The sequence below is a fragment of the Mastigoproctus giganteus genome, chromosome 1 (genome assembly GCF_048544385.1).
Source record: "Mastigoproctus giganteus isolate SK-2022 chromosome 1, ASM4854438v1, whole genome shotgun sequence".
Lineage (NCBI taxonomy): Eukaryota > Metazoa > Arthropoda > Arachnida > Uropygi > Thelyphonidae > Mastigoproctus > Mastigoproctus giganteus.
This window is the reverse complement of record NC_143575.1, coordinates 216,001,430-216,016,327: the sequence shown is the minus strand read 5'-3', so window position 1 is coordinate 216,016,327 and position 14,898 is coordinate 216,001,430. Positions and strand designations below refer to the sequence as shown.

The 14,898-nt window shown below is 38.2% G+C and overlaps 1 protein-coding gene across 1 annotated transcript in view; it reads left to right on the top strand.

Annotated features, from left to right (window-relative positions):
- Positions 1 to 8,558: 8,558 nt before the first annotated feature.
- The window catches only part of LOC150091520 (cytochrome P450 18a1-like), a 36,911-nt gene continuing 30,571 nt past the window's right edge, over positions 8,559 to 14,898 (top strand). The window contains exons 1-2 of the mRNA XM_090368769.1: positions 8,559 to 8,937; positions 14,192 to 14,317. Coding sequence (XP_090224895.1) covers positions 8,559 to 8,937; positions 14,192 to 14,317 — 505 coding nt within the window. The remainder of the gene's footprint in view (positions 8,938 to 14,191; positions 14,318 to 14,898) is intronic.

The window sequence follows — 14,898 nt, the reverse complement described above, 5'->3', positions numbered from 1 at the left end:
ACTGTGTTTCATAAATTTGACTTAATAGGAGTACGTATATATATAGCAGCTAGGAATAGTACGGCGCCTCCTTAGCCAGGTGGGAAGGAGCAGCAGTGCGCAGCACACGCTTCTTGATTAGACCGGGGTTCGAGCCCGTCACCACCAAATACGGAGGATGCGGAAAGGTCAAGGAATGACCACCGCATATCCCGGAGCAATATGGCCTTAGTTGCTAATGCTCCTAAAAACCAACCAAACAAACAGCTCGGAATAATGCAGTATTCTTATCATACTTGTACACTGAAAGGGCAGAATTCATGAGATACCTGGTTCCTGGACAACGCGACGCTATCGCTCCTCTCGCTTGTGAACGAACCCACCGCTTGGCAGGTATATAGGTACATTTATTCACGAAGACGGTAATTCGATGGCAATATGGATAAACGTCGTGAGTTAACCGACTTTGAAAGAGGGATGATAGTGGGTGCCCGACGCATGGGTCACTCTGTAGCGGAGGTTGTACAGAAATTGAAATATTCTCGTTTGACAGTATCAAGAGTGTATCAGAAATACACCATTTCCGGAATAACATCTCATCATGGACAGCGCTGTAGGCGGAGAAAGGTGGTGGATGAACATGGCCGTTGACGCCTGTCTCGCATTGCTCGTTGCCAACCGAAGAGCGACAGTGGCAAAAATTACCGCCGACTTCAACGAAGGAGGTGTCAGAAACGTCTCCACCGAGAATATCAGGGGATTATTAGCTGTAATAGGTTATGGGAGCCGCCGACCCACTAGAGTCCCATTGCTAACACCCCAACACAGGACTCTACACCTCAGTTGGGCGAAAGAACATCGGCATTTGACCTTGGATGATTGGAGACGGGTCTCCTGGTCCGATGAGTCACGTTTCCAGTTATTTCGAGCGGATTGGAGGGGGTGCGTATCTGGCAGAAACCGCACAAAGCTAAGCACCCGTCATGTCAACAAGGTGAACGGTCGGTAATGGTCTGGGGCGTGTTCAATTGGCACACGTCGAGACCTGCGGTACGTCTAGACGCATCTCTGAACAGTCCAGGTTACGTGACCATCCTTGCAGACCATCTGCATCCATTCATGGTCATCGTGTACCCACAGGGCAATGCGCCTTCCCACAGAGACGTGGTAACTAGAATATGGTTCGAAGAGAATTCCGCAGAATTTACCGCCATGGAATGGCCTTCCCATTTAACGGACATGAACCTGTGGAGAATCTTTGGGATGCTATTTAAAGGTCCGTTCCAGCTTTGGATCCTCTACTCAGGAATGCAACAGAATTATGGACAGCGATTCGTGAACCAGCGGACTCAATACCTCGCCGTTGACTGCCCTCATCAGGGCAAAAGGTGGGCCTATCTGTTACTAGGTAGGTACCACCATGATTTCTGTCCACTCAGTGTATATTACAAAGTGTTACTGTGACAGTAGTAATTGTTGTTTTTGTTGTTAAGGTTTTAGGTGCATTAGCAACTTAGACCATATTTCGCCGTATATACTGTCTGTAAATTTCACGTGTTGTGTAGTCGATTTGCTGTTTTTCTGGACAAAAATCGAGTTTCCGGGAGAAAAAAACCATGCTACCCTCGCCTGAGACTGACTAACTCGGCCACGTTGTGAAAAAGGCCCATAAAAATTCCTTATGTCATTAACGGGATTTGAACTAATTCTTTTCGACCTTGTGTGCGGAAGACGACGATTATACCCACTGACAGTAATACAGTACTAAGCTATAATTTAGCTCTATGTTTTAATTAAGAATTAAGAAATGGGCATGAATCCCAAATTTACAGTTAAATTAATTCTTAACTGAAATTATTTAGGACTAGAGCAGGCCAAGCATATGTCCTAGAGCGGAGAAGATGCCTTGATTGGGGTTTTTGTAATAGGGTTTTAGGAGCATCAGCGACTAAGGCTACATTGCTCCGTGTATATTGTCTATAAATTGCGTGTTCTATGGTCGATTTTCTGTTGCTGTACAAAAAACTGAGTTTCCGGGAGGGAAAACCATGCTACCTTCGCCTGAGACCGATTAACTCATGCTGTGAAAAATGTCCATAAAAATTCCTAACGTCATTGACGGGACTCAAACTCGTCTTTTCCACCCGGTGTGGGGAGAACGGCAATCCTACCAACTGTGCTACCCACGAGGGAATTTTATGCAGTAAGGATAGTTGGAATAGGACCAGGGTATGTCTGCCAGAGGCAAAAGTTAGTGATATTCCTGAACAATTATTCATCTTTTAACGAGACAAAAAGTGACGAGTGGTACTTAGATAATCTGAAGCTTTACTTAACAAATATCAGATGTTGAGAAAAATCTGCGAGTTCCGATTGAATTTGGATGTATCTAAATTGCCCAGGCTTGATGATGATAGCAGGGATTTCATGACGACAGCATTGTCATTTCATTCAATTCGAATTTGCAGAAGCTGTGCAAAGTTCACAGCGTAGAACTTTTCACAGCATGGTTTGTGCCTGTAAATAGAGAGAACCATTTTTAGAGAGATGGAACACACTTTAAAAGGGGTGAAAATATAGTTGCTTATACTCTCAAGGAAAACTGCTAGTTTGGGGGGAATAAGCAAACTAAAAGCTTAATGATAGCTATAAGCAGAGATGGAATTGATTCATGAATTACTTCTTTTACGACATGCAGTATCATCTTAAAAAAGGAGTTATGAAAAAATTTTAGTTCCTTTTTTCAAGTATTATTATGTGTATTATGTTTTTAAATTGCTTGTGTTCTTTCGTCGTTTTTTTCTGTTTTGTTGAACGAAAAAATAGACTTTTTTTCGAAAACTATTGAAAAAAACAAAAATGAAATGAAAAAACTAACAAGTTTTTTCATTTCGTTCTGAGAGAAAAAAAACTTGTTATCCTCGCCTGAGACCGACTAACTCAACTACGCTCTGAAAAAACACCATGAAGGTTCCTCGCCTGAGACCGACTAACTCAACCACGCTCTGAAAAAACACCATGAAGGTTCCTCGCGTCATCGACAGGATTCCAATCGAGACCTTTTTTACCGAGTGAGGAGAGGATGGTGATTATAAACCACCGTGCTGACGCGAGGCAAAGGATTTAGTGTATCAGCTAAGTCATCGAACGCTGACATTATACGAATTTCTGAAACATGTTGTCACTGTGATACTGGGGATGGAGAATTTGAATACGCCAAGTACAATTTTAGAAAGGAGAGATATGACAGGAAGGGAAGCAGGGAGGGAGGAGTTATGATTTTGATTAAGAAGCACATGGTTGGTTGTTGTGGGGTTTAGGCCATATTGCACAGTATATAAAATGCCAGTAAATTGTGGTCGATTTGCTGTTTGCTGTTTCCGCGATCAAAAACCATGTTACCTTCGCCTAAGACCGACTAACTCAACCACATTATGGAAAATGCCCTTAAAAATTCTTCGCGTCATTAAAGAAGCATATAGATTGTAAAAAAGAAAAACCAGTATACACTGAGTGGACAGAAATCATGGGATACCTACCTAGTAAGGGGTAGGCCCACCTTTCGCCCGGATAAGGTCAGTGAGGGAGGGAGATTTTTTGTTTTAGGAGCATTAGCAACTAAGGCCATATTGCTCCGGGAACATGCGGTAGCCATTCCCTGACCTTCCCGCATCCTCCGTATTTGGTGGTGACAGGCTCGAACCCCGGTCTAATCAAGAAGCGTGTGCTATGCACTGCTGCTCCTTCCCACCTGGCTACGGAGGCGCCTATAAGGGCAGTCAACGGCGGGGCACTGAGTCCACTAGTTCACGAAAGTATTCCACAGGTATTTCCATCCATGCTTGTTGCACCGCTGTCCATAATTCCCTCGCATTCCTGGGTGGAGGATCCAAAGCTCGAACGCACCTTTTCACAGCATCCCAAATATTCTCCACAGGGTTCATGTCCATTGAAGGGGAGGCCATTGCATGGTGGTAAAATCTGCGGAATGCTCTTTGAACCATATTCTGGTTACCACGACTCTGTGGTAAGGCGCATTGTCCTGCTGGAACAGTTCATTTCTCTGTGGGTCACGATAACCATGAATGGATACAGATAAAAACTGCAGACATTATCAACCCACTTCAGGATGGAAGCCTCCTCAACAATTCATGGTGAGGGAAATGTACCATAATCTGCCACGCTGGTCCAGTGCGGCTACTCAAAGAGCAGGTGCTACTGCACTCCCGCTACTGACCATTCGGCTGCAGAGGCCTGAATGGATGCAGATGGTCTGCAAAAACGAACTCGTAAGCTGGAATGTTCAGAGATGCGTCTAAATCTACCACAGGTTCCAACGTGTGCCAATTGAACACGCCCCAGACCATTACTGACCATCCACCTGCCTGAACAGTTCCTTATTGACGTGATGGGGCGCATAGCTTCTTGTGGTTTCTGCCAGATACGCACCCTCCCATCCGCTCGAAATAACTGGAAACTGGATTCATCAGACCCGTCTCCAATCATCCATGGTCCAGTGCCGATGTTTTTTCGCCGAGTTGAGGCGTAAAGTCCTGTGTCGTGGTGCTTTTATTGGGTCGGTGGCTTCCATAACCTATTGCAGCTAATAATCGCCTGATGGTCTCGGTGGAGATGTTTCTGGCACCTCCCTCGAAGTCGGCGGTGATTTGTGCCACTGTCGCTCTCCGGTTGGCAATCAACGATGTGAGACAGACGTCAACGGCCACGTTCATCCACCACCTTTCTCTGCCCACAGCGCTGTACACGATGAGATATTATTCTACGTGTATGCAGTGTACCTGCTAAACGGTGGGTTCGTCCACTAGCGAGAGGAGTGACATCGTGATGTTGCCCAGGAACCAAGTATCCCATGAATTCTGCCCTTTCAGTGTATATGGGCTGCCAGTGTTATATTGAGTCAGTTTCGTGTGATATAACCAGTTGAAAACAAAAATTAGAGGAGTAGTTTATAGGCCAAATGACTGTGATTTTTAACGAACTGTACTGACAAACAGTTGGCCAACTAATCAGAATCTTATCACTGGAAACATTAACTTTCCAGATATTGAATGGAACTCGGAGGTTGGTAGCTCACTCAGTGTAAGAACATTTCTTGATTTCCTAGATGACTGTTTTCTATACCTACACGAGAAAGCAGTATTCTTGCTCTAATTATCAGCTTGATTTGGTTTGCAGTTCATTGGCGCATCCGCAACAGACACTATAATGCGCCAATAATAATCACCAGTAATTCATGATGTATTAAGAATCTTTTAAGTAAAAGAACTATTATGCGGCAACGATCAGAATGTATTGATGTATGATTTATTCAAAGAAAGGTCTTTCCTACATATAATTCATAATTTTATTGGTTGTTGTTGTTATGGGCGTTTAATGGCGCATAAGTTACTATGGCTATAATGCGCCTTAATTTTATTGGATGTCACTGATAAATTCCAATGTCTGAATAGATATGATTTATGCACGCGCAAAAGCATTCTAGAAGAAAGAAATGAGAAGGTGGACACAATGTTTCTGGACATACGCAGTCCTCAGTATTTCTGTATATTCCTCGCTGTTCCAACCTAGGGTTGGGTCAGATGAATCAAAGCCTTCCATCTTTTTCTATGTTCCCAAATCTTATCTTCTGTCATTCTCTCCCACTCAATTCCCTTCGTTTGCGCATCTTCCCTAATCTGATCTCTCCATCTTTCCCGGGGTCTTCCTCTCGGCCTCTTTTTGTCCATTTTCATCTCAAACATTCTCCTTGGTATTCTGTTCGAGTTCATTCTCTTCACGTGTCAAAATCATCGCAAACGTGATGCAGTCATCTTCTCTCTCAAACCTTCTATTCCCAAGTTCATTCTAATTTTGTCTCTTCTAGTTTTAGCTAGCATAGTATTACTGAATACCTAAAAATTTGTCTACAACTGACTGCAACAAATCCATACAGAAATGTATATGTTCTGCATTAAGTGAAAAAATGTTTACTAATGGAAAAACGCATAACAAAAATGAGTAGTAAGAAAGTGCTGTAAAATGAAGAATTACTATAAACAGTCACCTATTATGAAGCATCATAACTGACATATATTCAAAGTTCGTTAAATTAATAAAAACACAAAATCATATTAAGAGTACAGCACGTAGTTCTCCTAATGTCCGCCTTCGTCACTCTCCCATCCATCATGATTGTCTTTCGTACCATGGTTTACGCAATGAATAATGAGAACGATAGCTATAGATACTTTTTTTTTTTTTTTTTTGATTTGGTAGTTGTTGGCGCATCGGCTTCTGTGGCCATATTGCACCTCCCAAGGTTTTTGCAGTACTTTGATCCAAGCCCGAGGCGGGAATCGAACCCGCGACCTTTGGGTTGCCGGGCAGGTACTTTACCCACTCGGCTAGCCCGGTCGGCGCTATAGATACTACTGCATTGCATACTGGGAATGGTAAAATCGTTGATTCTGAACTGTTCTGAAGCCTTGCATAATATTGTATAATGTAACGTAAAATAATAAAAAGTTGCTAAAAACTAACGAGACTTTACGTCCGCAGTACATCTTGCTTCTTTGAATCTTTCATATAGTGTATTCGTGTCTAACGGCACGAGGGGTTTCCCCCATCTCCGCGAGTACATCTTGCCTCTTTGAATCCTTCACATAGCTCCATTTATGTACATCACATAAGGAGTTTTATACCCTACGCGGTCTGTGTAAAATGTCTACAACCAGCGGTTTTGATCGGATCCCCGTCCTCCCCACACCAGGTGGAAAAGACCTGAGTTAGTCTCGTCGATTACAGGAGGAATTTTTATGGGCCTTTTTCATAACATGGCTGAGTTAGTCGGTCTCAGGAGAGGGTAGCATGGCTTTTTCTCCCGGAAACTCGGGTTTTTCGTCCAGAAAATCGACCTCAGAACACATAATTTACAGATAATGTATACGGAGTAAATGGCCTCAGTCACAAATACTCCTAAAACCCTATTACTACTAAAACCAGTAACAAAACTACAGTTACGCCAATTCCCGATAGGGGGACTTGGCGGTAGCAGTTCGAAAATCCGGCGGTGCTCCTTAGAAATTGTAGCTACGCCTCTGTATACAACTTACGTCTGGGTGAAAAAAAAAAAAAAAAATTCCAACGATGGCATGTTTTGGTTCTTACTTTAAAACTTTAAGAAATAAATATTTAACATATATCGTGATGATTTTTCCTGGGAATATGGATCAACGTTATTTAACATTGAATAAATTATATGCATATCTGTTAATAACTTTTAAATTCATTTATTTACTCTTTCAAATATGTGAACAGCAAACTTTAGTTTAAGAGCTTTGGCATAACATAACCACTGCAACTAAAATAATTTTAATCACTGAAAAAATTCACTATCATTCAATCTAACTGGAATTATTCTGGTGGTTATAATCAGAGGGCGAATTTTTACTCTCAATTTGCTTGAAAAACATAAAGAGTAAAATATCTCCCTTCTTCATTCCCGCCTAACTGAAAGAAACCCACAAAAATATAGGTATTTTAGGTTCTGTGATTAATTTGCCTGTTTGCTGGACGAAAAATCCCAGTTTCCGAAAAAAAAAAAAAAAATGTAACCTTCGCTTGAGACCCACTAACTCAGCTAGTTGTGAAGAGAGATAATAAAAATTCCTCGCGTCACTGACAGGATTCAAACTGAGACCTTTACAATGCGGTGTTGGGAGAACAGTAATTACATCAATTATGCTAACCACCAGGGCTGTGAGGTAATAAACAACTTCGATCCTGAGTTAAGTCTAAGAGCCGCTCTGTTTACCTAGGACAGAAAATCATGCATGGAGTCAAAGAGAAAACAAATTTTGGATAACTAAGCACATGTACAGGAAAGCTTTACAATTACAAAATGCCACCGAATGAAACGATTTTATGAAGTGGTTATTTAGTTTTAGCTATTTATTAATACCTCCTTCTGCCTTTAATTCATAAAAATTATTTTTAATGAAGTATTTGTTTTTAATTAGTAAAAGAATTCTAATCCTGAGAGGGAATTCTTTATAAGGAAGCGCTTCAGATGTTTGCTTTACCTGATTGCCTTACACTCATACAGTGCTGTGGCTTGTGATAGCCACGTGGTCAGGTTACAAACAATTCGAGTGACAAAACTTTTTCGAAACAGTCTAAGAATTGAGCAATGATGCAAAAGATTCTAGAAGAGGGTGTAGTTGACATTTAGTCCATGCACTACTAATACTATAAGTGTTTGTAAAGACCTGGGAAAAGGAAGTAGAATTCAACAAAGTGTAGCAGCCAGTTCCCTCGCCGGTAGGCCGACATTTTTCCCTCCTTCCCACTCGACCTGCCAATAACAGAACAGACAATCAGATTCCAAGTAGCCCACGGCGACAAGGCCTGCTAAAGGCTTAACCTTCGCCGCCGACTGGACCTATATAAGGGCGGGGCAGTGCTCCTAACGGTCGCAGCCTCTAAGGGGGGGAAAACGGACAACACGCACGCTGAGCATTGCCGATCTCAGTATACTTTTTGCGCTACTTTTCTGACAGTTGTCTTCCCCACTCACAAGCATGAGCTTGCTGGTGTTTTGGTGTATCGGCCTTCTGCGGCTATTGGCCGACAACACTACTATTGCTGTCCACTTTACCCTCGTCTTCACAGCCGTGTTGCTCCTCACACGCCTGCTGATGACCCAGCGCCGTCGGCGACTTCCGCTACCACCCGGTCCTCGCGGAGTTCCGATTCTAGGCTTCATGCCGTTTATGGGACGCGAGTACCACCTGACCCTAACGGAACTGTCGCGTCGTTTTGGTCCCGTCTATCAAATGTTCCTCGGCAACAAACGTGCCATCATTGTCAGTGATCCCCAGCTGGTTCGCCATGCATTCCGTCAAGAGGTATTCTCAGGTCGTCCGGACACAGAGCTGACGAAACTACTACAGGGATACGGTAAGTGGGTTACTGTTTTTAGGAACACTTTAATTACTCTTCATCGCTATACATATTATCATTTTTTATACCGTGATTTCCTCTGGAACTCTTGTTATGATGAGGGAGCTGGAGTCGTACAGGGAATAAAGTATAATAAAAAGAAAAACATTGAAATAGGTGCTAAGATCGAATGCTGAAATAGAACACATGCAGTCTATTTTTGGTGTTTTCAAGTAATAAACTCAATTTTCTCCGAATTGCCAATATAACGGATTTCATTCACTTCTTATGAATTTTTTTCCTTGAATTCATTTTTTATTCCTGCAATTCTAGGTGCTTTATTGGTAAAAAATAATATGCTGTAGATTTATATTTTTCTTCTCTAGCAAAATAAGCTGATTATCGATTCCACTTGAAAATTCAAGCTATAGTAACTGAAATGAACTTCAGCAGCTCACATTTTATTTTATTTACTTATTTAGAAAAAAAATATTCTACTAAAAGTACATGAATTACTTTAAATCGTTTCAGAGAGATACGTCCCGTACTGTTTGTTACAATAAACTTATTAAAAACATAAAGTTCTGTTTCCAAAACAATAGAATTTCCGAAATTTCGCTCGAAGTCAATTAAATTACATTTTATTTATCTAATGTGCAAATTACATTAAATTTATCAAAGTGTAGTTCTTCTTCTGTACGACAATCTTATATAAATAAAATGAAAGGAAGATTTAAACTGCTTATTAGAAACTCTTGATAAGTGATTTTTCACTCGTTATTAACATGCCTTCATAGTAAATATATAATACAGTAAAAAAGTTAATCCAATTTAACAAAATTTATTATTTTCATATAATTAACAAATGTATAGTTATTCTAATAATTTTAACGATTATCAATCATCATCAGAAGAATCTAAATATTTTTCCAAATGCCTTGAACGTATGAAATCTGTTTTTTTGTGAATGAACTGGACAATGTCATTGTACAAATTATGGCAAGCAATTTTTCCTGAGATATAGAAATGTTTTATTTCCGAAAGTTCTTTCCAACGTTACTTCATATAGCATAATTTAAGGTTTTAACATGTAGACTAGCTACTAAATTTATAACTCCGAATAATTAATAATAATTTATAGCATATATATATATATATATATATATATGTGTGTGTATATATACAATACATACAGTGTATTTACTACGATATCCGTAATACATTTTTCGGTTTCTGTAAAAAAAAAATTCATGAACTAATTTTATATGTAGAAAATATTTCGGTCAAAAAAAAATAATAATAAAAATAGCGCAACTTTGTAATAACGGAATATGTCATCGAATTACCAGGAATACAAAATTTTCTAAAAGTTAAAGAGATTAATAAAACTGTAAAAATAATTAGAGTTAGATATGTTCAGTTTCAGTATGCATAAGCACGGAGCAGTTGAAAAAAATGCCATCTAAACACTCGCATACTGCAGTGTTTAGATGGAAGTTTTTAAACTATTCGGTGCTTATGCACCACTAAAACTGGACACTTTAAACTATTCGTTATTATAACTAACTTGTGTTATATACCCGTTTAACCAACGGGAGCAAAATATTAGCATCGAACACAAATTAAGCGACTAACTTTTAGTAGTATTTTACATGCAATGTTCAGCTTTTACCGCGCGCAGATTAACCCATTATGATGTGCAGTCTCTCTATGACAGCAGTTATGTACATTTATTAAATCATTAAATAGTGACAAACTGAGATTAGGACTCAGATTTTTTTGGGGGGATTTTTTATTAGTCTATAATATCGACGTTGACAACGAACAACGTTAAATATTATGTTTTATAATAAAAACAGACCAAAGTTATTCTCCTTTAAGTAATCATTTTATATTAATGCATTCAAACAGCACCGAACCCAAACGCCATCTATTTAGACTGGGAGATTGTTTTAAACTTTAAGAATCCTTTTAGACCATCCATTACACGTGAAGAAAGTCATTCAAAAAAGTACACTTATATGTGCAAAATGCTATTGGTATTTTGCATATTGGGAGTCGTTATTGATGACAGTTCTAAATGTATTTCATACGCACTTTCAAATATGAAAGTGCGATAGTGGAGAATAACAGTTATAGTTAAATACATTAATAGTTTTCTATTTTTAGTGGGAATAGGGAAAAGCGTCACTTTTAAAATATTTTCGTATAATTAAAGATAATAATTAAAATCAATGGAATAGTGCCAACGAAATCATCTTTAGTGAATTTAATTAAATAGTCGCAAAACATTATAGTACTGCAATTCTTAAAACAAAATGGACAAATCCCTGCGATATCCATTCTAAAAATAATAATAAATAAAATTCAAAAACGCTATAAAACTAACTACAGTTAGTTGCCGAACTACCTGCTTAGAATTCTATCAAATATATTTAGTGCCGTGGTATCCTGTAAATGCGTTTTCACTGCAACTCTTGGGTGTTATAACATTTAAACATCCGTTTAACCGTAAACATCCGTGGAACACATTAAATTACATTTTGGTATCAATACTTACGAAGAATAGAAATAAATTCATTCTACATTTAAAACACCAAAACAAAAACATCAATTTTTAAATATAGTTAACTTACTTTAGTTGTAACTGCTTCTTATCCGTAAATCCTTAGTGGCCTTCCGTTCAGTAGCGCTAGTTTTGTTTGTTTTCATAGATCTGCAGCAGTCTTTCCAACGATTCAGTTTTACATTTTATACACAAGTGCAGTTTGAGTGTATTATAAGAATATACTGAAACAGTGAAATGTAGAATTAAAATTTATTTAGATAATATAATCATTCAAATTTAGTTTCTCAATTATGGAATTTATCCAAAGATGTAAAAGTTTTCGCATACCGATGTAAAATGGTGTGCAATTTCTAACCTCCTAAATAATCAATCCAACCATTTTAAGTTCCATAAGGAACTATTTTTCAAGCATTGACAAATAGTCACTTATGCAATGGCTCATACTAAGTAAAAATGTAAATTAAATGTAAATGTATTCAGTCTGGGGAGCGCTATAAAATGGAAATGTAAACGTTCACGCAAGACCAACTAAAGTATTTCTATGTTTATTTTCTGTAGCAGGTGGTCCATCAAGCATAAATGAACAAAGTAATTCGTTTCGAGCACAAATAAACTTTTTACATCGCGGGTTCATTAAATTTTCTTACATAAAAGATATACAAAAGTCAATATAGAAACAAATTAAGTCGATCAAGAATAAGCGGGGATATGTATAATAAATAATCTTGAAATATATAAATATGAAATGCAATAAAGATTTCTAATTTTATAAGCATTAAATTCAACGGTGTGCCAGAAAATTAAAGCGGAGAATATTTCACTATATAATAATTATATCACATACAATATATAATAGCTAAATTTAGGTCAGATCTAATATGGTATGACAGCTATTTTCACACACTGATGTAAAATGAGTAAACATTTTAGTGATAAGAAAAATTAAAGAAAATACTTTTTTAAAAAAGATCTAATAAGGGCATGATAACGCAAGCTTGATGATAAATACATACATGACACTTCTCTGCATGCATTCATGGAAATAAATTTAATAAGAGATAACTGGAATTAATTTTTTTTCTATGAATGTACGCGGAGAGGTGCCATCCTAAATATTTAACATATTTATAAAATTTATGTCAGTCACGCTGTTTGGTTGCGATTCGGTATTCGGTATTTCAAAAGTCGGCAGCTTCATTACTGAGGAATGGCAGTACGAAATGCTATCACAGTAATTAAAGCAATGTGTGGAACGTTTCGTGCTTTAGTTTAAATGGATTAATAATCCATCGTGTGTATAGAAAATTATACCTGTTACAAGACGAAGAATCAGTAAATCAAAATAAGGAAAAAAGAAGCACGCAACTAACCTAAACATAGGATTTATTTTTCAACTAATGACCGAAAGAATTTCGCTATAGAACAAGTATGTAATCAGTACATTGCATGGACTATACACATGGCCCATCACATTATCAGATTCTGGTAACAACGCTATAAAACTGATGTCTTTTTATGCACAAGCTGCATAAAAAGACATCAGCTGCTTTCGTAACCTGAAAATGATGTAAGTGATTTACATCATTTTCAGCGGTCCATATCGCCGAAAACTTTTTCCACCACACTGGTATTTCTTGTTGTTATAATAGGGTTTTATGAGCATCAGCGACTAAGACAATATTGCTCCATATATACTGTCTGTAAATTGCGTATGTTCTGTGGTCGATTTTCTGTTTTCTGGACGAAAAACCTGAGTTTCCAGGAGGAAAACCACGCTGCTCTCGCCTGAGACCGACTAACTCAGTCACTTTGTGAAAAGGGCCCATAAAATTCCTCACGTCACCGACGAGACTCGAACTCAGGTCTTTTCTACCTGGTGTGGGAAGGACGGCGATTCTACCAACTGTGCTACCCACGAGGGCTACACTAGTATTTAAGTAGGCCAAACAAATGGAATGGACGAAGTCAGAAATACTGATCAAGAAATTCCCATCCCAAGCCATTTATATCAGAATCCGTATAGAGCGAGGTCGTATACAGCGCACGCAAATGCAGATATCTCTTGGGTGCATGTGCTGTATGAAATAGGCCTTACAACATTGTTATGCAACAGCAGTACTTCTTTTCTCAATAGCGTTTTCTTTTCTACCGAACTGACGCCCTAAGTTCTTTCAGACATTTGCTTTGCGATGCAGCAATCACTTTAAAAATTATTTTTCAAAATTATTTTCATCAGAAACTAATTTTGAAGGCAAAGTAGTGAAGACACGATGCTGTTTCTGAAAGTTTGCAATTATTTTCTGAATAACGGTTTTCAATTATACTGACTACACAAAATTGTGGTGTAATTCAATTATACTGATTACACTAAAGGTGGGGGTAGCTATCCAAACTGGGGTTTTTTATCCCGAAAAAGGACAAACTGACCGCAGAATATACGCAAATTAGAAACAAGATATACTGGCTGATATAAGCGGCACTCCGGTACAGCATATAAATAATTTAGTTTAGTATCATGCATAGTATTTATATTTTTAAGTGTAAGATTGAGTCACAATATTACTGAGTTTTTATTATAGATCTGTTAAAAGATAAATGATATGATCGTTATCTATTATTTTGTATATTTGATTACTATATGAGATTGTTTCATAAATATTTCTACGCATAACTAGATATTACAATAAAATTATGTTTATTTAGGAATAATAAACTCCGATGGCGCCCTCTGGAGGGAACAACGTGCTTTCCTACACAGTATGTTCAAAGAATTTGGTGCCAAAAACAGCGGTCCAAAAAGAGCATTACTGGAACAGAATATTCAAGTAGGTGTTTATTTTTAATAGCTGTACATGTTTTCTACGTTACCTTTTCTCCAAGAAGTAGGGAAAAGAATACTGGTTCAGAAAAGATGGGATAAATGTAAATGATAAAATCGATAACTTCTTGAAAAATAGGAACTGAACAAAGTGAGCTACCTTTCAGTACTAGGCTACTCAGTCACGTCTACTGCAGAAAACCACTTTACGTTATAGCACAAAATTTTTTCGTAGCTTATTATGGATGGTCGGTCTCTCAGACACTACGGTGAATCTCAGACGAATTCTATATTTGGTAGACTGCGTTGTCGTTAAAGGGGTGTTTGCGTTTGTCTGGCAGCGATATATTTCTTTTATCTAGTACTGAAGTATTTTTTCTGTACATAGTACAAAAAACTATAAAGTAGGTATGATTTACTTCAAAATCATTTTACTTTCTCAACAATACAACTCATTGAATTAAATTGTTTATCTAAATTTAATTACCGAAATTCTTTCCTTGGCTGCCTAAACCCCAGCCTTTTCTCACGTTTTCATTCTGAAAACCTGATAAAAGGCTTTAACAAGCCTTCGAACCTTAGGTCCATTAAA